The sequence below is a fragment of the Octopus sinensis genome, linkage group LG16 (assembly GCF_006345805.1).
Source record: "Octopus sinensis linkage group LG16, ASM634580v1, whole genome shotgun sequence".
NCBI classification, from domain to species: domain Eukaryota; kingdom Metazoa; phylum Mollusca; class Cephalopoda; order Octopoda; family Octopodidae; genus Octopus; species Octopus sinensis.
Window position 1 is genome coordinate 35825801 of NC_043012.1, and position 14342 is coordinate 35840142.

The 14342-nt window shown below is 37.2% G+C and overlaps 1 protein-coding gene across 2 annotated transcripts in view; it reads left to right on the forward strand.

Moving 5' to 3' along the window:
* The first annotated feature begins 1933 nt into the window (after nt 1–1933).
* Nucleotides 1934–14342, forward strand: part of LOC115220299 (branchpoint-bridging protein-like) — a 73329-nt gene continuing 60920 nt past the window's right edge. For both annotated transcript variants that reach the window (XM_029790405.2, XM_036509999.1), the window contains exon 1: nt 1934–2201. In XM_029790405.2, coding sequence (XP_029646265.2) covers nt 2067–2201 — 135 coding nt within the window. In that variant the 5' untranslated portion in view covers nt 1934–2066. The remainder of the gene's footprint in view (nt 2202–14342) is intronic.

Sequence of the window (14342 nt, forward strand, 5' to 3'; positions counted from 1 at the left end):
CTCCTTCTTCTTCTTCTTCCTTCTTCTTCTTCTTCTTCTTCTTCTCTTCTTCTTCTTCTTCCTTCTTCTCCTCCTCCTCCTCCTTTTTCTTCTTCTTTTCCTCCTTCTTCTACACCATTGTAGAAATTGTGATGATGATGATGTTATTCTTTCAACTATTCCATGTTAATGTATCCTATAGCACCACCACCACCATCCCCACCCATCCACTTGCGTTGCCTCGATGTTTGTGTTAAGATTGCCTTTTGGAGGGTGGGGCAGAAAATATAGAATTGCGTCTCTCTATACGACATCAGTCACTCATCGACACATTCTGGCTAAACAGGTTAAGAAGTTTGCAATCACAACACCCAGCTTCAATTCTGCAGCATGACATCTGGAGCAGGACATCTGGAGCATGACATCTGGAGAAAGTGTTGCTATCTTTCGCTTTGGCTTACAACCTTCACCATGTAAGTGAAATTGAAGTAGATGGAACCTGTACTGAAGCTCATTGAATGGATTCTATGTGGAATTCAAAAGATCCATTCTTGTAGATCATTTCTGTCTAAGAGTATGCATGGTGTACCAATTCTGTGGAGTATTCAGTTGGACAACTAGAGCACTGTTACTGTGGCCAAGCTGGAGCAGTGCCTTGAAGGGTTCAGTTGACCAAATCAACCCCAGTATTATTTCTTTAAAGTCTGATACTTATTTTCTCAATCTCTTTTGGTAAAATGCTAGGTTACAGAGACATAAACAAACTAACAACAGTTGCTAAGCAGTGTGGTGGTGGGGGGGGGACAAACACAACCACATATACACAATGGACTTCCACACAGTTTTCAGCTGCAAATTCACTCACAAGAGTGAATTTGGTAGACCAACTTTTTGGTCTGGTTCTTTAAATATAAAACACTAGCCTAATGTGTTGCAGAGTGGGACTGAACCCAAATCTATGTGGTCACAAAACAAGCTTCTTAACCACAGTCATGCCTGCACCTGTGTGTGTGTGTGAGTGTGTGTGTGTAATATATATATATATATATATATGGATCGTTAGCCCCTACACGCAATTTTTTTCTCTCCTTGTTTCTTTTCTGTGTATCTTTCTGTCGAAGAGCATAGGCTCAAAACGTAAAAGACTTATTTTATTTCTATTCCTGAGCGCCATGCTAATACATTATTTGTTTGTACTCCACCTGCCTTCGTCTTTTGTTTATTTTTGTAAACCTTCCCGTTATGTATATATATATATATCATCATCATCATTTAACATCTGTTGTCCATGCTGGCATGGGTTGGACAGTTTGACCAGGGCTGGTAAGCTGAAGGGCTGCACCAGACTCCAGTCTGATTTGGCGTGGTTTTCTATGACTGGTTGTCCTTCCTAATGCCAACCATTCTAAGAGTGTAATGGGTGCTGTTGTGTGCCACCAGCATGGGTGCCATTGCATGATACCAGAATCTGCCATGACTACAATCTCACCTGGCTTGATGGGTCTTCTTCTCAAGCAAAGCATATCACATATTCTTTTATTCTTTTATATGTCTCAGCCTTGAGGTTGCAGCCATATACATATATATATTTTACTTGTTTCACTCATTAGACTGTGACCATGCTGAAGCATCACCTTGAAGAATTTTTTTGCTAAATGAATTGACACCAGTATTTTTTTTTATATTTTGCAAATCCTGGTACTTATTTTATCAATCTCTTTTTGTCAAACTGCTAAGTTACAGGAACACAAACAAACCAACACTAGTTATCAAATGGTGCTGGGGGGAACAAGCACACACACACCTATACATACATACATACATACATACATACATACATACATACATACATACATATGTACATACGTACATATGTACATACATACATACATACATACATACATACATACATACATATGTTTCTGTCTAATGAATCCATTCTGGGATGGTGATGATGATGATCATGATGACACTAAATTCTACCATTTTCTGACAATTTCAGAGAAATCGAAGAGGACTATACAAGCTATGCGGCTGACATTGTTAGAAAATCTTCTTGGTCTGAGCTGGAGAATGAAGGCAAAACCATGTGTCCTATTTGCAATGTGAAGGAACTGAAGTTAAACTCTGACGGCACCAGAACTAACCAAAATGTCTGTAAGGACTGCCAAGAATTGACTTGTGATGATTGTGGTGAATATTCCGAGTCATTGTCAACCAAGGTGAGTTAGTTACATGGAACCGTTTATCATTTCCTAGTCGGTGTGTCTCCTCTGCCTAGTTTTTCTGTATCTATGTAGTTGGTGTCATTTTATAGTTGGTGTCAGTAGATGATAGACATAGAGAACTAAAAAAAAAAAATTAAATAAAAAAAAAAGAAAGAAAATAAAAAAAGAAGAGAAAAGCATTAAAATATTCAAAAGATATATAAAAAAAAAGAAAAAAGTCATGTTCTGCTTCAAAAAAAATTGAAAATGAAATAATTATTTGAAAATAAAAAAGGAAAAAAGAAAGAAGAAATAAATAATAATTTGGGCCTGTTTCAGATGAATGACTGGGTGAGTGGATGGTTGGGTGGGTGGGTGGGTGGGTGGTTGTATGAGTGGATGGATGGATGGAAAATAAGAAAAAAGTAAGAAAGAAAAGAAGAAAGTAAAGAGTCTTATAAAGATCTTTATTATTTTTTTTTTTCCTTTGTAGTTCTTGTGTGTTGTATGTGTGTTGTATGTGTGGTGTTGTACATATTGTTACCATTCTCTTCTTTCATAGAATACAGCTTCCTTCCTTCTGCAACACAATGTGGCTGTACTGTTTCCTTTTATTTATATATTTATCTTTCTAAAGTAAATTGTCAAACATTGCCAGATAAAGCGGAAAGTGGGATTTTTTTTTATGGTTTATTTGACAAACAAACATTTAATATTTCAGCCAGGATCTTTCATCTGAGAGATGGGGGCCCTGTTTTTATGAAGAACTCATCCACTTGATACATTAAATATTTCATCTTCTCACACCTTTTGTTTCTTCCTTTCTATTAAAAAAATTTTTTTTCCTTAAATGATTTGGTCTGGAGGAAGGGACATTGATCAAGGTTTTTGCAGGCCATCCAAGACCAATATAACACCAATATGTCTCTTTATCAAACTGACCCTTACCAACATTGACTGGCATTGGTCATCTGAAATTAATTCTGCAGAATGTCTATGGTTAGTAGGAAAATATTTGAAGAAACAAAGCAATAAAAAAAGCAATAATTATAGTAACAAAAAAATTTTGTGTTGTAGAATTTCACCAGTTTAAGGTCTTAGAGTGTTGACCAGTAGTAGGACAGAGGCTGGAGTATTGACCTATTGAGTGAAGGTTGCAGTCTGACCAATAAGTGATGTTTGTATGCATAAGAGCAGGAATGAAATTTGTTTAGGGGTACAAACCCAATTTTTCAGGAGGATGTTCAAAGTGTTTTAACTGTACCCCATAAATTTTAGGGGGAGCACTTGCAACCCCCACACCCTCTGTTCTCAAGCCTGTGTTTGTACACTCAATAAAGTCTAAGAGATGGAAGGGGTGGAAGGGGTGTTTAGGCATCCCAAAAAAGAGAAGAATTGGATTACTGACCAACATGTTGATGGTTCGACTACTGACCAACAGATGGTGTTTATGTACTCAGCAAGGAATGAAAGTTTGAACTAATGACCAACAGCATTTATAAAAAAAAACTTTTAATAGAGCCTGGTCCAGCAGGGGCCATTTATGAGCTCAACATGGACGAAGGGCTGGAGTAGGAAAGCACTGAAACACTGCACAAATGATACATCTTCTTTTTTGCTGTTACTCAGAGTATTCGAAACATAGCCAGCACTCCTATTCCACTGGTCAACAAATGAGATGTCTAGTTGTAATTTGCACTTTACAAATTCCAGCAAAGATCTAAATTTGCAAACCTATTCCACCCAAGTCATTCTGGGTCCTTCAGATGTAAAAATATAATAGTCTTTCTTTTATTTTACTGTTTTATAATCACACTGCAAAATGATATTGGTGAAGTTTAATGGTTAGCATTTGTGTTTAGATGACTAGATGCTCTTCTTACTGGTCCCTATTTCAATCATGACAGAGAAAGATACTAACTATTGTCAGCCACGTAGACTGAGGCTAGTCAGGGTTATACATACTTTTGCTTATGGCAGAGAAAGACATTAATGTTTCATGATGAAGAAGAGGTTTGAACTCATGAATTTACTGTTAGTCATCTTCTTACCATCAACACATCAGCATTGCATTGCAACAAATGGGCCTAAAAAATAAATTTCTATAAAGAAAGGAAATGAAAACAAATCCAAAAATTACAAAGTTAGGTTGTTTAATGATTTTAAATATATTATAAAACCTCTCTGATTAAACAGGCAACATCTTCATCTGAGACAAGTAACGTGTGTGCATATATATATCTATGTATATATGTGTATATATGTCTGTGTCTGTGTATGTATGTATTTGTGTGTGTGTGTGTGTGTGTGTGTGTGTGTGTGTGTGTGTGTGTGTGTGTGTGTGTGTGTGTGCGTGTGTATTGTGGAACGGCAAGAAAATTACAAGTGAGTTGTTGTTTTAAATTGACATTAAGTGAAATTGGTAACGTGGAGAAAGATGATGGCAAGCGGCGCGAGGCCGGTTGTAGCATCTTTAGCTTCGTTAGTTGAATCAATAACTGAAATTGTTGCCAACTTCTCTTGTAATAATAATTCCAGCACACATTCTAACCCCTCCCCCTCCCCCATTCTCTCTCTCTCTCTCTCCCCCGCCATCCCTCTCTCTCCCCCGCCATCTCTCTCTCCTCCGCCATCTCTCGCTCTCTCTCAAAGAATTATCATATAACATCCTACATAGAACGGTGTACGTTACAAAATCAATTACAAGGATAATTTCTTGAAACTTTCCTCTACTTGTTCTTGACATTTTTTCCACTGTTTATATTATTATTGTTATTGTTATCATTATCATCATTATCAAAGAAAAAAATATCACAGAAGTGATAGAAATTATTATTATTATTATTGTTATTATTATTATTATTATTATTATTATTATTATTATTATTATTATTATTATTGTTATTGTTATTATCATCATTATGATTGTCTTTGGTTTTTCTTTTTTGGCATTGCTTTGAAAAATATTCTTCATATCAGTAGAATTGAAATAAACTGTTGTCTGTTGTGTACATAGGAATCAAAAACAAAAAAAAGGGTAAAGAGGAAAGAAGAAAGGAAAAAAATAAAGTGAAACAAAGAAATAAGACAAAGGGAATATTATAGTTTTGGTTTTGTTATGAAGTAGATAGGGTGTGATTATGTTTGTGTCTGTTGTGAGGTGGAGTGTGTTGTGATGTAGAATTTTTTGTGAGATGATATTTGTTGTTGTTGATGTTTGTTCTGTAATTGTGTTTGTTGTGAGATGGTGTTTGTAGTGATGTGAAACTGTTATATTTTTTGTGATGTGATGGTGTGAAACTATTTTGAGGTCATGTGAAACTGCTGCACTTGTGAGGTAGTTGCTAAAGTGGTTCTTATACAGTGGTCATCATCGAATGACCATTGTGTAATGGTGGGTGATTATGAAACAGTTGTTAAATAGCAATGTATCAAGTCTCACATTGGTCAATTAATCTATTTCTAGATTCTTAAGACCAATATACGAACACTACACAACAGACAATTGACCAGCTTTTAACACCAGCATAACTAGTGCTGGCCACTCTGTTGCAACCACTTAGGCCAGCTCAGTGGTCTGAGTAGAACTTCCTCTTGTCCTACCACCCTGAAAGGCAATATAGACATTCAGTATATATCCAACTTTCACCAACTGTCTACCCTACAACGTTTGCCAATATCTTTCCAGCCACTGTCTTATATATATATATCATCATCATCATCATCATCACATCCGTTTTCCATGCTAGCATGGGTTGGACGGAAAGCACACACACACACACACACACACACACACACACACACACACACACATATATATATACATACATACATACATACATACATACATACATACATATATATACATACACACAGGCATGACAGAAGTAAATACACACCCTTGTAATCATTAGAATTTATTTAAATCTGAAATTATACATTCTAATTATTTATTTATTATCATAATGTGAATATCTAATATTTAGTAAGCATGCCCTTTGCATTTTTCAATGCAAGGACCCTATTAGGCATGCTACTGATCAGATGATAAATATTCTCTTGAGGAATTTCTTACCAAGTTTCATGTGGTAATCTCAAAAAGTCTGGCTTTGAAGATGCTTTCTTGTTCTTCTTACAAAGTGACCTGTCCATTATACCCCAGAGGTGTTCTATAGGGTTTGTATCTGGTGATTGACTTGGCCATGGAAGCTTTTTAATGCCATTCTCTTCCAACCAGTCTTGGGTCTTTTTAGCCATGTAACAAGATGCCCCATCTTCGAAGACCATTGGAAGGAGTCTTTTCTGCAATATGGACTCATATTTATCTGAGTTTATGTTGCCCTCACACTCCACCAGCTCTGATCGGCCATTGCTCCAAATTGCTCCCCAGACCATCACAGAATAACTGCCATGTTTCATTGTGGTTTTTTGTCTGTTTTTTTGTAGTTTCAGCTCAGAGCCGCGGCCCTGCATTCATGCATTCATACATGACAGGCTTCCATGGATGCCCAGGAAAATAGGATATGAAATGTTGAAGGCTGACCTCAGGACTCTGAGCCTGATGGAGGAGATGAAGAAGGACTGGGGTCTCTGGTGATATTAGGTTCTCAAAAAGACTCTCCCTCCTCAGTAAAACCAGCTTCTGGAAGTGCAGTTTTGTGCTCCCTATCCATGTTATAGTGAGTCCCCTACCCCCTCATGCATTATGCCTGCCTCTTCCCCTACCCTTGGCTCCTACAGACTACCCAATCATGTTATCTCTGCTGTCCTGCCCCCTCCCATTGGCAGCTATCATCTTAATGCCCCCTTCCACACATCCCACCCCCTCATTCTTCTACATTCTTCTATCTTCCCCAGCTCATGGTTTGTTGTTCATCCACCCTTCAACCCTACCCATTTTGTCAGTCTGCCACCCCATCCTTCATTCTCCTTCCCATACAATCTTGCAAACCACCCACCCAACCACCCACTCCTACTTAACTTGTGCATTGGTGGTGGTGATGGTAGTGGTGGAGGCACTTGGGCACCTCATCACTTACATCTCCTGCTGATCATTTTGTCTTTCTCTCTCTCCTCTTCCCCTATTATAAGGGAGCCATGCAGATTTCTTTGCAAGAACCTGCCCTGCCCACCTCTTCTCATAATAAGCTCTTCATGCCCTAGCATGCAGCTGCACCCCCCTCCTCCACTCCCCCAGGGTTCATAGTCCTTCTAACTGCATCACAACGTCAATAGTACAAGTGGCACATGGAAAGCACCCAGTTACACTGAAGTGGTTGGCATTAGGAGGGGCATCCAGCCTTAAAAGCCGTATCAAAGCAGACACTGGAGCTCGATGCAGTCCTTGCACACATCAGATACTCATCAAAGCGTCTAACCCATGCCAGCATGGAACAACGGATGTTAAATGATGATGGAGATGATGATCAATCCACTCACAGGGTTTTGGTCAGAAGCACTTGTTCCAGGTGCCACTCAGTGGGACTGAACCTGAAACCATGTGGTTCAGAAGCACCTTGATTGATCGCATGAAACGTGATCTTTTCATTCACTTTTTTATGTCTTCATAGAGTCATGTTTCCATCTCTTCCACCACCTCTTCTTCTTCCTCCTCCTCCTTCTCACCTGCCCCATCACCTCTTTCCCTATTTAACTCTCTACCGACCACAATATCTTCTCACCTCAATACTTACCTGTTTATGTAGCTCTCTTCCTACCAAGCTACCCCCCACCCACCCACCTTCCAACCAACCTACCCTCCCACCTATCTCACTATCTCTATCAAGCTAATTTGCCATTGTTGCAGTAATTAATATTATCAAATATTGCCTCACAACTTATTCAGTTCAACCAACAATGTTTAATTTTTGTTGTTGTTGTTGTTGTAGTATGATCTTGTTGTAAACAAAACAACACAAAAACACACAGATATAATATTCAACAATAACATCAGCAACAACAACAACTTCTGTGTATGTCAATAAATTCTTTCATTATTATATTTATTTAACGATGCCGTGTTTCTTTTTGTTTTGTTTATGTATTGATTAATTTTAATGTCCATTAATTTGGTAATCAACATTGATGGAATTAAAAGTCTTGGTAACTGTCAGTTAATGGACTCTGTTTCTCTGACTCAGTATGCTCATGGCATTAGTTGTTCTTGTTGTTGTAGCTTTAGTTTCACCAAAGATAATGTTTGTTGTTGTTGTTGTTGTTGCCAGATTAACTTGGCTTTATTCTGGCTGACTAAATCTGTGGTTACGGTGCAACTTGAACCACACTCCCTCCATTCCACTCTCCACATCTTAAAGTGTAGCCATCACTCATAAGTGAGTGTGCCTTGATAACATGTACCATGCTTTCACTAATTGTTTTAGGCGCCTGAATGATCACAAGCAGACATAGACACTTTGTTGGTGCTCCTACCATTTACATCCAGTCACACATCCAAGACGTAGTATGAAGTTGAAAGGACCAAGAACTGCACCGACGCTCAGCCGGTTCTCATCTTCAGTTGAGAAGACAGGAGAAATATGAAGTCAGGTACTTCAAAGACAGACACACCCATGGTGCCCTTAATATAAAGCCATTCCTTAGCTTCCATTGTTGCATGTATTCAACAGCCACTGTTGTCTCTTATCATCTATCTTTTACTTGTTCAGGTCATTAGACTGTGGCCATGCTGGGGCACTGCCTTGTAGAATTTTTGGGGGGATTGAATCAACCCCAGTTCTTAAGTTTTTTAAGCCTGCTTCTTATTCTATTGGTCTCTTTTGTTGAACTGCCAAGTTTCAGGGACATAAACACACCAACACTGGTAGTTAAATGGTGGAGGGGACAAGCACAGACACAAAGACACATGTACACACACACATACACACGCATGCACATACACACAAACACGATGGGCTTCTTTCAGTTTCCGTCTCCCAAATCCACTCATAAAGCTTCGATCAACATGGGGTTTAAGTAAAAGGTACTTGCCCAAAGTGCCATGCGGTGGGATTGAACCAGGAACCATGTGGTTAGGAAGCAAGCTTCTTACTACACAGCCATGCCTGTGCTTATATAAGTAATAAATATATATCATATATGTGATATAACACTTCCTCTTATGTAATATCCTGGTTTACATATATGATATACCACTTCACACTATTCCAATGAAAGAGTTTCTGCATGGTCTGATGACTTGTTAGAAATAGCAATCAAATTATCCTCAAATCCCGCCCTTCAAAATAGCACACTGGAAAATATTGTCCAAACCATATAATGCCTGTTGTTTATTGTGAATAATTCTTGACACTTCAAACGTTATGCTCTTATTCAAAAGAAGCCACAAAAGTAAAAGATTGGTTGAGCTCCAAAGATTCTTCACGTTTGAACAACATTGTTGCATGCAAGCAATTATGGTATCTGGCGCTTAGTTGCAACTTTTTCCGCCATGTTTTTAGGCTTGCCAATAATTTCTTCTCTTTTTTTTTTTTTGTGCATAATCATCATTTAGGCACCATAGGGTTAAATAGTAGCATCTCTTCGAGAAATGATGGTCGTGGCCGGAATGCCTTTGATCATAGGTCAGTTTGGACAGAACCAAATTCAAGCTAAGCAACAACAACAACAACAACAACAACAATTCGTTATTGATGAAATAAAAGAAAAGAAAGGAAACTATAAAACTGGCCGATGTTGTTTGTTTCTGACATAAATCATCCCAAACTGGGCAGTAAAACACAATTGCAAGTAATTCACAGAATCGGCAGCTGTAATAATAGCCAAGCCACATCACACGTGACAGTAATGTCTCCATCTAACATAACATACTTTATAATGGCAACGAGAAACAATTATCAAATCATTGTCGTCGTCGTCATCATCATCATCATCATCATCATCATCATCATCATGTTACATTCCCCTCTTCCTCCCCCTCCTCCCCTCCTCACCTCCTCTATTCCACCTTCCTCCTTCTCACCCCACATCATCATCATCATCAGAGCTTTTAGGTCTGCTTTCCCATGCTGTCATGGGTTGGGCAGGACTTTTCAGGCTGTTTTTACAGCTAGATATTCTTCTTCATGCCAACCCTTTTAGTAACCTCCTATGACATGTAGGGAAATGGGTTTTACACTATATATATATATATATATATATATATATATATATATATATTATATATATACATATATATATGATGTATGTATGTGTGTGTGTATGTATGTGTATGTATGTGTATGTGTATGTGTATGTGTATATATATATATATATATATATTATATATATATATATATATATGTATATATATATATATGTATATATATGCATTAGGAAGGTCATCCAGCTGTAGAAACTTTGCCAGATCAGGTTGGAGTTTGGTGCAGCCTTCTGGCTCGCCAGTCCTCAGTCAAACCGTCCAACCCATTGATGATGATATGCATGAAGTTGAGTGGTAAGAAGTTTGCTTCCCAACCAAATATTCATGGGTTCCGTCCCATTGCATGGCAGCCTTGTGAGTGGATTTGGTAGATGGAAACTGAAAGAAGCTCATCTTATACATATATATATATATGGTGGGGTGGCAGTATCTAAGAGGACAGAGAAAAGGCTACTTTGTAGATCTCCACACAATGGGAAAACAATTAAGTTAAGCAATTTGAGTCAAGTTGGAAAAAAAATGATGCAATCAAAACATAACACATTGTTAACAGCATTTATATATATATCCAGCTGTAGAAACACTGCCAGACTAGACTGGAGCCTGGGGCAGTCCCGAGCTCCCCAGACACCGGTCGAAACCGTCCAACCCGTGCTAGCGCGGAAAACGGACGTTAAACGATGATGATGATGATGATGATGATAACATATATATATTTTTTCCATGAGTTGGAAAGTTTGACTGAGGTCTGGAGAGCCAGCGGCTATACCAGGCTCCGACCTGATCCAAGAGTGTAGCGGGAGCTTTTTATGAGCATTGCCACAGAACCCAGTCAGGTGGGCCTGGCATCGATTACATTCGGATGGTGTCTTTTATGTGCCACCGGTACAAGTGCCAGTCAGGTAGATCTGGCATCAAGTATGGTATATATGTATGTGTGTGTGTGTGTGTGTGTGTGTGTATAAATGTACATATGTATATATATATGTGTGTATATATAAATGTATATGTATATGTGTGCATATATATACACACACACACGCATATCTATATATGTATAAGTTATATATATATTATGTATATACTTATACATATATATATATTATATATATATATATACATATATATATATATATATATATATATATATATATGTATACATATACTTATATATATTATATATACTTCTATCTATCTAATCTATACATATATATATATATATATATATATATATGACATATATATACACACAGACAAGCACATACACACACTACACACATATATTTTACTCGTTCAGTCATTATCATTAACACGCGTCCGTAAGCTCATATATATCCCAGACACACATGAAATACACGTCTGTGAGTTATAAATCATTATGTCCACCGCAAATACATCCCACCCAACCGACCGAGGTGTAGATAATACTTAAAGGAACTCTGCTTATTCCTCTTGTCTTCTCTGTCACTTTACCAATTTTTCTATTTTGTATTCAGTTCCATTCTTTCACACCTGCCACAAACACATAGATGCAAAACCTACCTTGATGCCATAAATAGACGATTTCCATTTTACCGTTTCCTTTTAGTAATCTTTCAATGTCCAACTCAACAGTGTTAATATCTAGCAGACTCATCAATACATACATATATGTGTATGCATATGTGTGTGTGTATGTATAAATATGTATATATATATACATATACATATATATATGTATGTATGTATGTATGTAAGTATTATGTACGTATGTATGTGTGTATGTACATACATACTTACGTATGTATGTGTGTGTGTATGTATATATGTGTGTGTGTATTTAAATCTAAGTATATGCATGTACATGCGTGTGTGCATGTATGTGTATATGTGTATTATATATATATATTATATATATATATATTAATATATATATATATAATATATATATATATATTATATATATATATATATATATGTATGTGTGTGTATGTATAAATATGTATATATATATATATATATATATATGTAAGTATATGTATATGTGTATGCATTTACATATATGTATATATATATGTATGTGTGTGTTTGTATATATATATATATATAATATATATATATATATATATTATATTATATATATATATTATATATATATGTGTATGTGTGTGCGTATATTTGTATACATGCATATATATATTTGTTTGTTTTTCTTTTAATATATGTATATACATATACATACATACATACATACACACACACACTGCTCTGGGGACTATTGCTCTTATTGTTCCAAAATTCCTCAGACTAATGAAAGCTGCCATTTCTCACGGATTCCCATCAACTTTCTACAATTACTTGGTATAGTTCTATTAATTTATTGATCTTCCTTGAGAAAATAGCTTTCTCCCACTGAAGTCCGAAATTTCTTCAGGTTTTTCCACTCAAGCCACTTCCAGTGCCAAACAACTAATTGATTTATTCTACACAAATCAGGAGAGAAATCTGATGCATCTCAGTTACATTTCGGTTTATCCTGGCACCTGGTTATATAAATGGCACCAACATATAGCAACTGACCAGAACTAATTATTGGATTTACAATCTGAGTGTCCATTCTTGTAAGAATTTAATTCAAATATTCAGCATGATGGATCCTGTTATCCTTCCAATCTTTTATACCTAACTTACTAAATTTTGGCATCACAGTATTTTCACCTTATGAATATTCTTTAGGCCCAACATAGTTCTGTCTGTCTGTCTCATGCAGACAGTGACTCCCAGTAGATGGTTAAACTTTGGAAGTTGTATTCATTCTGACGTTTTTCTTAATCTGAGAAATAATTGTTTAATGATTGCATGTGAGGGTAGGGATAAAATGGCTGTGTTGTTAACAAATTTGCTTCATAATTATGTGCATTCAGCTTCAGCCACACTGCATGGTACTGGAGCAAGAGTATTCTACTATAATACTGGGCCAACTAAAGCCTTGTGGATTTGGTAGATGGAAACTGAAAAACCCAAACCCATCGTATATATGTATATATATATATATATATATATATATATACGTAAAAAGCACCCACTACACTCACGGAGTGGTTGGCGTTAGGAAGGGCATCCAGCTGTAGAAACATTGCCAAATTAGACTGGAGCCTGGTGCAGCCTTCTGGCTTCCCAGAACCCCGGTCGAACCGTCCAACCCATGCTAGCATGGAGAACGGACGTTAAACGACGATGATGATGATGATGATGTATGTATGTATGTATGTATGTATGTGTGTGTATATATCGCTTGACAACCAATGCTGGTGTGTCTATGTCCCCGTAACTTACCAGTTCAGCAAAAAATGTGACAGAATAAGTACTAGGCTTACCAAGAATAAGTCCAATTTGCTCGACTAAAGGCGGTGCTCCAGCATGGCCGTAATCAAATGATTGAAACAAATAAAAGAATAAAAGAAAAAAAATATCTATATACACATATATGCAACTAGCTGGTATTCTGTTGATTATGATGATGAGGGTTCCATTCATTTGATGAACGGAGGAGCCTGCTTGTGGAATTCATGTGCAAGTGGCTGAACACTCCACAGACACGCGTACCCTTCACATTGTTCTCAAGGAGATTGAGCAAGACACAGAATGTGACAAGGCTGGACCCTTTGAATTACAGGTACTGCTCATTTTTGCCAGGTGAGTGGACTGGAGCCCCATGAAATAAAGAAACTTGCTCAAGCACTTAATGTGCCACTGGTAAACAGATTCACAACTACACATGATAGGAAATTTCTGACTGCCAAATTCAGTCACAAGTCTTCAGTCGGCTCAAGACTACAGCAGAAGGCCCTTACCCAAGGTGTCACACAGTGAGACTGAACCTGAAACCATGTGGTTGAGAAGCAGGTTTTCTAACCACACAGCCATGCTATATATTAAAAATGGGGAAGGATGGTTTATGGGATTACTTTAGGTTTTCCATCCATAAAGGGTTTAGCTTTATGGTGTCTCATCAGATC